Below are 15,493 nucleotides of genomic sequence, written 5' to 3'. Positions count from 1 at the left end.
CGATATATTGTGCAATCTTCTAAATGCAAATTTTGAAGCTTACTAACCTAATAGATATCTTTAAGACTTGCTTCTAAGTTTGTCCAGTGATTGAATCTATTTAAATCACTGACATCACCTCCTCCAACCTCCTTCTCTTTTTCCCGCCTAATTATTTATTTTAGTTTTTATTTAATCATGTTTTATTTACTATTATTATTCATTCATTCTTTTTTTTTCGGCCTAGTACCTTTATTAATCTGGGGTCGCAACAGCGGAATTAACCGCCAATTTATCCAGCATATATTTTACACAATGGATGCCCTTCTAGCTGCAACCCTGTACTGGGAAACACCCATACACACTCATTCACACATGTACACTACGGCCAATTTAGTTTATTCACCTATAGCGCATGTCATTGGACTGTGGAGGAATCCCACGCCAACACGGGGAGATCATGCAGACTCCACACAGAAATGCCAACTGACCCAGCCAGGACTCAAACCAGGCACCTTCTTGCTGTGAGGCAACAGAGCTAACCACTGAGCAACCGTGTTCCCCTATTTTATTTTATTTTTTTTTTTACTTTTTATTATTTTAATATTTTGTTTTGTTAATGTTAAAAGGAAAAAGTAGAAAGTCTTTCACTATGTCTGTCTTTACAAGCATTTATGTATCCTTTAGACTAACATATTGATAATAACGTCTAAAATTAAATTTTACTGAGCACAAAAGAAGACACTTTGAAGAGGCGCCCATCAACTTAAATAGTGGGCAAAAAATACTGTGGAAGTCAGTGCCGGGACCCATTGACTTCCACAGTACTTTTGCCTACTGCAACCAGATTGTTTTATTTATACACTATATACAGGCCCGTATCCAGTCTGGTGTAAAATAAGAGGTGGTTCTTTTTTCTCTAAAAAATGTACCTTTTTGCAGTTATTCGCCTCATTTTCTATTTCTGAATTTAGGTGACATTTTAAGCACTATTTTTAGCTGGATTAGCTTGTGGAATGGTCATCATAATCACACTTTTTTTAAGTACCAAAAAGATTTCCTAAATATGTAGAATAAAGAAATATGATGAATATTAGTTTTAAAATACAAATTTATTACATCGTATATCATTATTAAAATGTTTTAAATTCAAAACTGTAGCCTAGTGTAATTTATTAGGTGAAAAACAAACTGGCCAGCACATTCAACTTTCCTTAGTCAGAATTTGGCCATTTAAATAATCACAATTTTTCCAGCCTCTCTTATAAAAAAAAAATACATTTGAAAATTTATGGATAACAATAAATAGCCAAAATATTCTTCTGATTTGTTTTAATATAGGCTGCTTTTGGTACTTCACACTTTTTTATTGGTCATGTTTTCTTTTAAGAAAAAGGTCCAAGATTTAGAATAAAAGTTACTTGTCAAATGTTTTCTCTATTCATAGACAATACAGTAGCGAAGATGACTTGACTTATGTCAGATGTTTTCTTGCACAGCTGGATATTGGATGCTTGAACAATAATTGTTTGCATTCATCAAAACTGATTAGCTGAAGTCACACCAGGATTCCACTTGATCTTAAACCTTTTTCGATGGATTATTTTTGCTATTCATGATGGCATGGCAGTCAAAATAGGTCAAATGAGCTCATGTATGGGACAAATTCTGGACCTTTGTCATTGAGGGGTGGGCCTTCCGAACCACCCGAACCCCCCCGGCTATGGACGTGATATATACACTACCAGTCAAAAGTTTAGGGTCAGAACGATTTTTTTTTTAATGTTTTAAAACAACGTTATCCTGCCCACCAAAGCTGCAGTAATATTAAAAATACAATACACATTGTAAAATTGTGAAATCTTAATGCACTATAGAATAACTGTTAAAAAGTGGTTTATAATTTAATTTAATAATTTATTCCAGTGATTTTAAAAATGAATTTTCATTACTCCAGTGTTCAGAGTCACATGACCCTTCAGAAATCACTCTAATGTTAGTTATTATTATTAATAATAATATTATTATTATTCATTCATTCATTTTCTTTTCGGCTTAGTCCCTTTATTAATCTGGGGTCGCCACAGCGGAATGAACCGCTAACTTATCCAGCACATCTTTAGCGAAGTGGATGCCCTTCCACACTTACTCACTTACTCTTACTCACACTCATACACTGCAGACAATTTAGCCTTCCCAATTCACCTGTACCGCATGTATTTGGACTGTGGGGGAAACCGGAGCACCTGGAGGAAACCCACGCGAATGCAGGAAGAACATGCAAACTCCACACAGAAACGACAACTGACCCAGCTGAGGCTCGAACCAGCGACCTACTTGCTGGGAGATGACAGCACTACCTGTGTCACCCAATAATACTACTAATAATAATAATAATAATATTATTATTTTATTATTATTATTATTATTATTATTATTATTATTAGTAGTAATAATGGAGTAATCATTTAATTTGAAACTACATACAATAAGCATTTTTTTAAATTGTAATAAATAGTTAACAATTTAACCTTTTTTTCCATTTAATAAATGCCCCCTTGATGAACAGAAGAATTTTCTTTTAAAGAAAAACTAAAAAACTGACCCCAAACTTTTGACCGGTAGTGTATATCTCTTGTGTTCAGTGGAAAAAAGAAACTCACACAGGTTTGGAACAAGTGAACAATGAGTAAATGATGACAGAGTTTTAAGTTTTGGTAAACCTCTTTAACCCTGAACTTAAAAAAAAAAAACTGCAAAAAATGGAAACAGCGTTATTATACATTCTAAAGTAGCCTTTGATTGCAGCGTACATCAGTTGTTAATGCCTCAGCACTTATCACAACAAGAAAATATGACACCGTCATATATCCACTGTACTATGAACTTTAGCACAGCATGCTAAAAAGACCTGAAAAAAACACTCAGATCCCCCCTGCATCCGGCTGCCATACTCCTACCAGCTGACACACCCCTCACTCAGAGACGGTTGCCATGGAGACAGAGAATCCATGGCAATGCAGTGCAAGCTACTTCCTGCTGCAGGAGCTTGAGTGACAGCCGTACAGAGAGACACATTGCTGAACTTGTCACAGATATGCATGAACAATACATGCTGCAATGTCAGGCTTTATCAGAAACACTCATTTTATGCTCTAGATATGATGATGAGTAATATAAAGTCCCCCTGAAATTAAAATTATGTTTTTTGTTGTGTTAGTATTAATACGTTTGTGTTAAAGGTCTCCTGGAGTGCCTTGAAATGCTGAGCTTTTTATTTTGTAGCTCCTCTTCCTTTTAAAAATAGCCAATGGCCATAATGTAAAACGTGCAATAGAATTTTGCAAGTAAATTAACTGTAAATCACGAAGTAAACTCTGTGATAAGGTGGAACTAAAATGTTTACAATGTTAAAAACATTTTTAAAAGACTTTTTACTTCATGAAATTATTACAAAAAACGTATCTCTGAATGGATACTAACAGAATAGAATATTTAACCTGAAAACGGCAATAACTGAACAACATTTCGACAGAAGGTCTGTCAAACAAAGAATTAAATGTTGTTCCAAATGCAGATTTTACAACTGAAATTTCCTATTTATCTATTTTTATATACCTCATAATGGGGTGGAACAAGAGTCGTGAGATTGGTGTCCAAGATGCATCATCTAGATGCACTGGGATGCAGAGATGGGAAGTAACAAAGTACAAATACTGTACTTAAGTAGATTTTTCTGGTATCAGTACTTTACTCCACTACTTATTTTGCTGACAACTTTTAACTTCTTACATTTTTACACAAATATCTGTACTTTCTACTCCTTACATTTTTAAATCGAGCTTATTACTTTTGTTTTCATGTGTCTTGTGTTTTCATGTGATCTACATTAGTTCTTGTCGTTGCGCAATTTGAGAGCCGTTTTGATGCAATCAATTTATTTTAGTCATTGCGCACCTGTGTGCTGCTGTGCGTGGCTTTTTCAACCAAGGCTATCACGCACCATACGTAGGGTAGTTTATGTAGTTGTGGAACGGATATTTACCTACCTAGTGAAACTAAAACATGTAGTAGTAATGGGTACTTTTAACTTAAGTATATATTTCAGGCTGTACTTCTTTACTTTCACTTGAGTTCAAAAGTGTAGTCAGTACTTTAACTTTTACCAGAGTCTGTTTAAACAGGAGTATCTGTACTTATGCTTGAGTAAACGATTTGTGTACTTTTGCCATCTCTGCTAAGACGCATCGTAAGTGATGTAATCTGGGGTCACTGGGTGTTTTGGGTCTTTCAACATCAGACACCCTTGCCCAGGTGACCAAGCTGAGGTTGATCAGACCCCAGCTTGCGTCCCAGTAGCCATCACCCATGGATCACCACTTTTTATCCATAGCCATCTTGTGGCTTTCTCTGCAGCTTCACAAACTGACCCTCTTCTTAGGCCCCGTTTACACTAATACGTTTTAGTTTTAAAACAGAGTTTCACCCAGCGTGTCCTAACGACTCTCCGTCCACACTACACCGTTCATCGCTTTAACGTCTGAGCTCTAGGCAGTCATCTACCCAGATGAGAGCTGGGCACTTCAGACTGTTCATCAAGGATCTACCGCTTGATCTAATTTCACTATATTTGTTAAACGTGATATTTTACTCATCTTGTTGTCTTTATCTAATGACATATTCCCTGACTTTGGTCTTTTGAATCTATTACTTGTTCTCAGTTAATGTTTTTTGGCTGAGCGCAAAGATGAGTTAATATATTAATTTAGGATTCTGCATATTGATTGATTGCTTGCATTTATTTCCTATAATGTATAAACTTATTGACCGTTATACTTTTATAATGCCCATTATTGATTATTAAACCTGATATTTAGCAAAAGAGAGGGTATGTTTTGAATTTTCAAAAAGCCCCAATCAGATGAATGTCTGCAGCCCTACCTCTGTTTTCAGATGTCTCTGTTTTCCCCCATCCACACTGAGACAGAGCAGCAGTGTTTTCAAATGAAAACGGTATTTCCAGCGATTTGAAAAAGCTCAGTTTTCAGCACTCGAAAACATGTCATAACTGTAGCAAAACGTTTGCATTTTAAAACTAAAACGTATTAGTGTAAACGGGGCCTTAGCTAGTTGTTTGAAGACTTTACAAAGTGAATGCCCTGCAAACCTTCTACAGCCCACCTCTACTGGTTCACAGTGGGGCTTTCAGCCCTTTTCCCGGCACGTCTCTATTAGCTCCTGGTTCTTTGAGTGTTTCCTTTCATTTGCCTCTTCCAGCTGCTCTTGAGACGTAAACATGAGATGTAAGATTGATAGAATAAACGAGTAAAAAACTAAATAATCAAACCAAACAAACAAATAAAAAATTGTCTAAGAACAATACGAGAGTTAGTAAATTACGACAAAATGTACATTTTTGAGTGATCTAATCATTGGTTTGTGAGTATTCATTTTGACATGCTTTGCTTATAGAACTGACTTGTACTACCTCACAAAAGTATTGCTGTCGATCCCACTTTTAAGAACAACAAATAATAACTTGACTTCTAGTTGATCATGTGGAAAAGTGGCAGAAGGTAGATTTTTCTGAAGAATCATCTGTTGAACTGCATCCCAATCATCACAAATACTGCTGAAGATCTATTGGATGGGCCCAAGATTCCCACAGAAATTAGTCAAGTTTGGTGAAGGAAAAATCATGGTTTGGGGTTACATTCAGAATGGGAGAGATCTGCAGAGTGGATGGAAACATCAACAGCCTGAGGTATCAAGACATTTGTGCTGCCCATTACTTTACAAACCACAGGAGAGGGCAAATTCTTCAGCAGGATGGCGCTACTTCTCATACTTCAGCCTCCACATCAAAGTTCCTGAAAGCAAAGATGGTCAAGGTGCTCAGTTACTGGCCAGCCCAGTCACCAGAAATGAACATTATTGAGCATGTCTGGAGAAAGATGGAGGAGGAGGCATTGAAGATGAATCAAAAGAATCTTGATAAACTCTGGGAGTCCTGCAAGAACGCTTTCTTTGCCATTGCTTTATTAATAAGTTATTTGAGTCATTGCAGAGATGTATGAATGCAGTCCTCCAAGCTCATGGGAGTCGTTCACAATATTAACTCTTTTTCCACTGCACCATGACTTTATATTCTGTACTGTACATTATTTCTGTTAAGTGAAAAGACTTTTCTCTAAACAAAGTCAGACCTTATTGTCCTAATTAAATAATTAATAATTAAAGCATGATCATATTTTATTTAAGTGAAATAAGCATAATCTAGAGGCCTTTGCATTTCATGTAAGCCACTTTTGATGCCAAAGGATCAACTAGAAGTCAAGTTATAATTTGTTATTCCTAAAACTTAGATAGGCGACAAAACTTTTGTCAGGTAGTGTATTGAATCATCTGTAATGTATATTGACTGTCCATAAAGCGAAAGCGCAAAGTGATTTATATCACTACATCTCATTTAGTTATAGTACTGCGATTAATCAAAGCCTTTAAGAAGGTTTGTTCTCATCGAGTAAGTTTAGCATGAGAGGTGGGAGTTGCGCTCGCGGATTATCTGTAAAAAGATTCAACAAATGCCTGAATTCACAGCATGAGTGCAAGAAAAATGAAAGTTTATGGAGTTTCAGTGACAGTAATGCATGGCTCTTTTCTATAAAACACTGAATATATCATTTATTAGTGCAAAGGGGACATCTGGTAATGCCAAATATCTTATTTTACCACTAGAAATGGCCTATTTATATGCAGCCAGTGACAAAGTGGAAGCATATGTGCCTAACGTAATTAATAATTCAGCTTCAGAATCATAAATATTTGTATTCTGGTGTTATTATTGCCCTGTTCGAGTCAACACTAAATTGAGGTTTTTAATCAACAACACATTCTGTCATTTGTTGCTATATAGTATGTCTTGGAAGTATTGTAATAATAATGAAACTGAACAAAGCCTTTTTATTTTGGCTTCAAACATGGCAATGATATTTTATTGTGAATGTAATATCATGAGTTTAGTGTATCATTACACCCCTAACCTACATTGGCATGTAAATATTGGTTTGTGTATGGAAATGTTGTGTAGGAGACAGCAAAAAAATGGAATGAGATCAGCACACAGGTATAAATGCATTATGAGCAAATAATATTTCCAAGCTATTGAGCCCCATCCAACAGGCCGGGATATTAATGACCTTGTTGCTCTGTGACATCGCCACAGTGTCCCCTTTAAAGCAGATTATGTTGCCATGACAACCATGCATCATTCCTCAGGAGTCAGCAATCTACCGCTTGAGCTCTTTCAATATTTCTCTTATAGTTTTAGAGTGTGACGTATGTCAGGCAATCTGGTGATCACAGGTCAAAGCTGCAGATATTCATGGGAGTATTACCAACTCAAGATCTTTGATTTAAGAAAAACTAACCCCAAAACTGAATAGTTATTATGATGCTTCCCAAGATTACATTTAAGAATTGCAAAAATCTAATATGTTATGTTTAATCATTCAAATGAGATATTGTTTATTTAAATACGGGCTAATTTGCATATTTTTATATTTTAATATTTGAACTAACTAAGTAGATCGCTTCTCAAATGACCATCGTTTTAACTGAAGTGGCAGAAGGTTAACGTCAACCTCTGCTTAAACAGAATTTTTATCGGCATATCTTTACCTTTAGAAGAAAAAAAAACCCAGTAAGAGCTGAGTGATATGACACAATGCATAAACATGCATTAAACACTTATATGCAGCAGTTTACATGTGTTTGCTGCCTCACAATACTTCACAATATACAAAAGAACAAAATATACATTTAAACACCTTAATCCTCATTGGAGGAGCTCTGAATAAGATTTTAATTTGTATATATATTCTGACAAGCTGGCTCATTTTTTCATCCTGCTTCTCCAATTTTCAAGAGTCCCAGATGCATAGTATGTTTAATAAAAGCAAAGTTAAACTTAAAAATAAGAGGAAAAAAATTGTTGTAATATCGCAAGGAAATGTTGTGGCCAATCAATAGCAGCCTGGGGCATGCATACAGTATTAATATGTCTGTGTTTAGTTCCGATTAGCCTGTTTTTCACCTGAATTTTACACTCATCGGTTTTACCTGAGACTGAGATAACAATGGTGTTCGAGGCCCACACTATATAATTTCCATGTAATGAACTCTTATTATTCAGCTATCCAGATTCTATGGCACCTTTAAAACTTCATGTTGTAATTGAATATTGGAAAATTCCAATATTCCAATGTTTCATTCATATTGTAATTGAAACATACAGGAAAAAAACTGATAAAAGTGCAACAAAAGAAAAACTTAAAGTGTGTTTTGAACATTTTCTTTACATTAGATTAAAAACTATGAAAAGCAAAAAAAAGCATGACAAAAGTGTTTTTGGCTGCAGTGTCCTGCCTTAACCAAACTAGATTCTTGCATGACCTTTATAGCGTGATTATTGCAGGGTCTAGTGCAGTAGAATGTAGCAGCTCAGGCCACAATCCCATTTCCTCATATGAATGAACTCGACGTATCAGGTGGAAATGAGACTCCAGCTCTTTGAAAGCTGTGCAATTCAGTGTGATTTCCAGGACTGGCTTTAATATTCCATCTAAAAGATGGTAAGTTCACTGTCCTTCAGGGGAAGTAAGAGAACATTTGCTTTTCATCGCTATCATATTCAAACTGCATAACTGTACATGTCTCCGGTGTCTTCTATGGTTGAACACCTTCCGTAATTGATCTGCTTGCTCACGGGGTGTGTTTTAGGGATGGATATTGATGGTGCCAGGCAGGAGGTAACACTAAGTTTCACACAGATATTGAGTCATTCAGGAAAGCTACTGCCACAGTTCTAATAACAGACAAATACTATAATTTTCAAGCAAAAATGGGGTTAATTTCAAATGGACCAAGTTAATAAATATATATATATTCAGGCACATTTATGTTGCATCTAAATAAGTAAACCAACAGGAAGATTACAGGAAAATTTAACCTAAAAATAATAATAATTTGTCATCATTTATTCACCCTTGAAGTTGTTCCAAACCTGAGTTTCTGTTTTCTGTTAAACAAAAATGTAATATGTTGTAATATGTTTGGAAATTAAAATCGAGTTGACGTCAAAACTCAACATCAGGCCAACGTCAGTGTCCACCGTCCAACTTAAAATCAACCAAATATCAACATCTACTCATGTTACAACTTGACGTTGTGTGGACATTACCCCAATGACGTCTATCAGACGTTGGATTTTGGTAACTTTCCAGCACAACCTAAAATCAACCAAATATCAACATAATTTGATGTCATTATTGGACGTCAAAATAACGTTGTCCTTAGATGCTGGCAAGACATTGAATTTTGGTCACCTGACATCATGACCTAAATGTAACCTAATATTAATGTTATATGGTGTTGTGTGCCTGCTGGGTTCTGAGGGACGAGGTTTTCTCGTTTCAATATTCTAATTTTAGCATAGTCACGTCACTTACACCAGATTAACAGAAATACTTTCTATTCAAAATTTAAGTCATAAACTACATTTGACAATATATCAAATTAAATCATTTTTGAACAATTTTATGAAGAAAGTGCTGGAGCAGTGTCATCAATATTGTATGAAATTTGGCCCCTGCTTGTAGCATGATATTAGGATGTGCTTTCGCCAATCTAACCAGAAATGGACAATGGCTGCATCCAAAATCGCATACTTCCATATGATATAGTATGCTAAAAACAGTATGCGAGCCGAGTAGTATGTAGTATTGAATTTTGGTCACCTGACGTCATGACCTAAATCTAACCTAATATTAACGTCATATGATGTTGTGTGCCTGCTGGGATGGGTCACTGTGAGTTGGGATTGTTTTCACAAAAATGTATGCAAATCTTTTTCAAATTATTGATTATTTTATTTATTTTATTGTTTTTAAAACAGTATTATCATGTAAATATTAGCTTAGAAGTAACATCCCCTCACAAATATGGAACTATCTTGTTTGTATCACTTTTCTGGGCACCGCTTTTCAAAAATTAACCATGGTATGATTACAAAGAAATAAAAGATTTTGTTCTTAAACCACAGTAACCACAAATTATTGATTAACAAAGTAACTTTCTACACTAAATAGTTTAATCCTATTTGTATTAAAACAATAGCCTACTCCAAAAACGTGTTTACTATACTTTTGCTATTATAAAACCATAGTTCATTTTCTTAAGGTTTACGATTAGATACCTATTTTCATGTTTATTCCATAAGAAGTACTAAAAGTTAAGTGATAGTAAAGTGATAGTTCACCCAAAACTGAATATTCTGTCATCATTTACTCGCCTCCAAACCTGAACACAAAAGAAGATAATCTGAAGAAGGCTGGAAACATTTAAACATTGACTCCCATATTTGTTTTTCCCACTATGAAAGTCAGTGATTACAGCTTTTCAGCTTTCTTCAAAATATATATTTTTTTCAAAAAAGAAACTCATAAATGTTTGTAACTAGTTGAGGGTGAGTAAAGAGTAAGTAAATTTTCATTTTTCGAGGTACTATCCATTTAATTATTTTAAACGTTAAACTACATAAAAAGGCTAGAAATTCACAAGCATCCTTAAATTCTGTTCGATTCCAACCTTTAATGAAGCCATACAATTATTATTAGTCGCTCGCTTAGCCAAGGCCAGTGCGCGCGCACACATGTATACCTTCTTCGTTTCTCTTTCGCGCGCTCCCTCTTCCCTCTGTAGCACTGTAAACCGCTTCTCTCTCTCTCTCTCTCTCTCTCTCTCTCTCTCTCTCTCTCTCTCTCTCTCTCTCCCTAAAACTATATCTCTCTCTCCCGCTCTCTCCCACTCCCCCTCTCCCGCGCTCTCTCTCTCTCTCTCTCTCTCTCTCTCTCCCTCTCTCCTCTATCCCCATTCCTCCAAGATTACCGCTCATGTTTTCCTCTGGTGATTTTCATCCTTCATCTGGCGGTTATGTCTCGCGCTTACGACACGCTCTCTCGCCGGCGACCGGGCCCTGCCTTTCTTAACCGGTGTCACAGCTCCTTCTTCGACAGATAAAGCCGGCGGTGAGCTTTTTTCAGCGGTTACAACTCTCGTCACATCGCGCTCTTCGTCGCAAAAATGATTAATTCCGCTCAGCCGACGCCTGTCAGGATGAAGCATCACTCCGCGCGCGCGGCGGTGGCGATGATGAGGATGATAGGCTGTAATAATGGTCGTTATGCGCGGAATTTTCTCCACAGCGACTGCGTTATCAACGAAAAGACGGTCGTGCTGCAGAAGAAGGATAACGAGGGATTCGGGTTCGTGTTGAGAGGGGCGAAAGGTAGGGAAAAGACGGACATGTCATCATAACAGTTCCTCACCTCATGCTTCACACCCTCGAGAATCAAACGCTGTTGGTTCTTCATTTAACGCTATTATCCCAATCCCCCCTTTTATGTACCCCCTCACTTAACGTCATTTCTGTTGATTTCAAAGCGCGTCATCGCGCGCGCACTTGATGTGATGTGTCTGCGTGGCTTGAGCTGCATGAATTGCATCCATGTCAAGAAGTTGTGGAAAAACGCGTTTCTTGGTGTCAGCGTGTCCATCACTTGACTGCGATGAATTTAAGTGGGCTTGTCAAATCTGTGAAGTGTAAACAGAGACCCCCACCCACTCCCTGCTCCATGTGCTTGTGTTTGACTGCATTAGGGTTTTGCTGGCACTTTGTCTCGAGGGCTTCCTGACAGTCCAGCTGTTTCCTGCTGTGCTTAAAGTGTTTAATTCATTTGCAAATCCTTCATATAAATGGCCTTGTGAGTCTAAGAATCATTTGCGATGTATTAAAGGGATAGTTCACCCCCCAAAATAAAAATTGAATCACTATTATTCACTCTCACGAGGAGTTTGTTCTTTCTGCTAAAGCAAAAGAAGATATTTTAAAGAATGTTGGAAACTGACATCCATAGTAAGAAAAAATAGACAATGGTTTTGCGACATTCTTCGAAATATCTTTGTGTTCAACAGAAAAAATACACTCAGGTTTGGAACAACGGATTAAACGATGACAGAATTGTTCTTTTTGTGTGGTGAACAATCCCTTGAAGTGTTTCTAAAAGTGTCGCAGCTGCATTGCTTTCAGTTTCAGCTCATCGAGTGCGTCTTGAAGTTGCGTGTGGTGCACTGTTTGACTGTTTTCTGCATCAGCTCTCGCGATGGCCCTCGTTCTGTCAGGCTCCAGACCAGTGCTTCTCCCCACACTGTCAGCGGTGACATCCATGCATGCATTTGCTCTGGTTATATAAACGTCCCAACTCCTGCATTCATTTTTGATTTGGTTGGATGGATGCATTGCAGCTTGCATCATGTATCATCCGACCAGATGCTCTTGTTTAACCGCACTCATTATCCATTGTGCTAGCATGCACTTGTTTTCATAGGAACTGCACTCATTCACATCATACATGTAAAAGCATGTTGTTTTTAGCACGCCTTTGAGTTATGTCAATTTTAATTATGGATTAGAGGATGATGAATAATATATTGCCTGTATAATAATGTTATATTATGATAAATGAATCTGTCTGTCTGTCTGTCTGTCTATCTATCGATCTACCTACCTACCTACCTACCTACCTACACACATTTTAGATGTTTTATATATATATATATATATATATATATATATATATATATATATATATATATATATATATATATATACATATAAACACATGTATGTGTATATATGTATATATATATATATATATATATGTATATATATATATATATATATATATATATATATATATATATATATATATATATATATATATATATATATATATATATACATATACACATACACATATGTATGTGTATATATGTAAGTATATATATGTATGTGTGTATATATATAAATGTGTATATAGAACTTATATTAGATGTTTATCTTACAAATAATATAAATGTAATTGAATAAAAAGCTTTAGAAATACTAAATAAATAATTTAAAAAATAAACTAAATGTTTAATAATATTATTAATAATAATATTCATTTTTATATAAATTTCATTTGAGATTTAGCTTTAATCTGGGCTCCTAAAACTAGCAATATGTCTTTTGATTCTGACAATCTCCTTCCTTTGCTTCTGTCTCGCCTGGATCCGCCTGGACGTTAGCGGATACCCCCATTGAGGAGTTCACTCCCACTCCAGCCTTCCCTGCGTTACAGTATCTGGAGTCTGTGGACGAGGGAGGGGTGGCATGGAAAGCTGGTCTAAGAACAGGAGACTTCCTTATCGAGGTAAGAAAACGATTGGGTTTCCTTAAGCTTATGTTTTTCCTGCTTGCTGAAGGGATGGAAAGGTCCCTGATCAGCTGGAACGAGTGATGTCCAAACCAATGCAGGGCACTTCATCTTGAGCTTGCTGCTGAATCATTCACACGAATGTTTGTGCACAGTCTGAGCTTGTGAATACGAGGAAAGGTCATGGTTACATCTTTAATGAGACCGAGGAGCTTAGAGATCCAGGAGATGGAGAAAGCTGTGAACGCACAGAGGTCTGTCCTATGCAGAAAACTCACGTCTCCAGAGTTCTTTGGTCTGGGTTGCATTGAAAGGGCTAACCTTTGCACAGGCAATCTGGCTTATCTTTTTTTTTTTAATTCTCACTTTTAATGAACGAGGGTGTAACCTTGACACTCTGATTTCGGTTGGAAGTTGAAAATGTCAGGCCGGTAATCACCCATCATAACTCTTTGTAGAAGCTGGGCTTTGGATCTGATAGTTGTCTGAGAGTGATCTTGCATTTATTGGACGTCGTAAATTTTTAATGCCTCCGAGGTACTCTGGATCTGTAACCTGTCAAGTCCTAAAAAGCAGCAAGGACAGCTATGAAGTATCGAGATAAGAACTCACATTGACCATTTCTGTTTTTAAAGTCACCCTCAAATCAAAATAAAGTTTATTTTAGATGTTAGTAGCAGTATATTAGCCTTAAGAATAGGGCTGCATGATATTGAAAAAGTCTTATATTGTGATATTTTATTTTTCTTCGATAAATATTGTTTCACATGGTGGTTTATTTGACCGTTTTGCTTTCTGGGGAGTCTATCAGTATTCAGGTACAGAAATTGAATAATCACAATGCAAAAAAAAGCTTTCTTTCTTTGTCTCATTTCTAGTTCAAATATCTAAAAATTGTTAAATCAAGTAAAAATATTGTTTTGTTTCCATCTTCAGAAGAAATAAGCAAATATTAGTTTTTCCAAGCAACATTATCTACCAATGGGATATGTAAAATAATCGTATTTTTGCTTTGAAATGTAGATATTTAGACTAGAAACAAGATAAAAATGACAAACTTTTTTGCATAAATTGTATAAATAATTAAAAACAGCAAATTTTTGTTACAAAACAATACAAAACTTTATTGTCGGACTTGTATAAAATTTTTTTTTGCACAACAGCATGATAAATACTCCTACGAAAGAGACAAAGACTAATGTACAAAAATAATCATTTTAACCGGACCTTTTTCATCTGCAAGACAGCCTGATGTACAAATCAGGGCTGGTCGATAAAATCGGTATCATTATTTATTGACCGAACACCATTGTCAATATCGATAAACAAAAGATTCAGTATGAAGTTTCGGTATGAAGGCTATAGTTTTATTAAAATGTGGCTGCTGAGCGTGTGCCTTGGAAGCAGTGCCAATAAGCTTAGGGTGTAAGTTTGTCATTTCCAATGGAGGCGCGCGACTTGCATGACACATATGGGAGCGACATGCACATGTTGTGCAAGTGGCACACACACTCGTGACGCGCACATTTTCCAGCCGCGCTTAGTTTAAAACATCTAAACTTTTCCGAATTCTGCGTGCGCACCGCGATTCATGTAGAACTAACCAATCTGCTTCACACTTTGTATGGAATATACACATTTCAGTAATAACGGTATGCTAATTACCTCAGACAAACACTGCACACACAAGCAGTGCTTTTTACTTTTCTCCATAAACTCGCATCTGAGGTCCTGTTTACACTAAAACGTTTTAGTTTTAAAACAGCATTTTAGAATGAAAATGACCCGCGTCCACACTGGCGTTATACCAGCATTTCTGAGCAACTCTTTGTCCATACTACACCGCTGTAAACGCACATCACGTGACCACACACATACTCTGGCATGCACTGCAGCATGCTTTGAGCACATCAACCCATAGGAGAGCCATGTGCGTGTCAGACTGTTCATCAAGGATCTACCACTGGATCTAATCTCTTATACGTGATATTTAATTCATCTTGTTGTCTACATCTAACGACATACTCCTCAACTTTGGTCTTTTGAATCTTTTACTTGTTCTCAGGTAAAGATAAGTTAGGTTAATATATTATTAATGAAACCGCAAACACTGATTCTGCATATTGACTGATTGCTTGCATTTATTTCCTATATTGTATAAACTTATTGTACGTTATACTTTTTATAATGCCCATTAT

General features: G+C 36.3%; 1 protein-coding gene across 1 annotated transcript in view; it reads left to right on the top strand.

Annotated features, from left to right (window-relative positions):
• The window catches only part of shank2b (SH3 and multiple ankyrin repeat domains 2b), a 219,762-nt gene that overhangs the window by 152,616 nt on the left and 51,653 nt on the right, over positions 1-15,493 (top strand). The window contains exons 15-16 of the mRNA XM_056451437.1: positions 11,244-11,326; positions 13,168-13,292. Of these exons, the coding sequence (XP_056307412.1) occupies positions 11,244-11,326; positions 13,168-13,292 (208 nt within the window). The remainder of the gene's footprint in view (positions 1-11,243; positions 11,327-13,167; positions 13,293-15,493) is intronic.

The sequence above is a fragment of the Danio aesculapii genome, chromosome 25 (genome assembly GCF_903798145.1).
Source record: "Danio aesculapii chromosome 25, fDanAes4.1, whole genome shotgun sequence".
Lineage (NCBI taxonomy): Eukaryota > Metazoa > Chordata > Actinopteri > Cypriniformes > Danionidae > Danio > Danio aesculapii.
The sequence above is the reverse complement of the archived record's forward strand: the minus strand, read 5'-3'. Positions and strand labels throughout refer to the sequence as shown.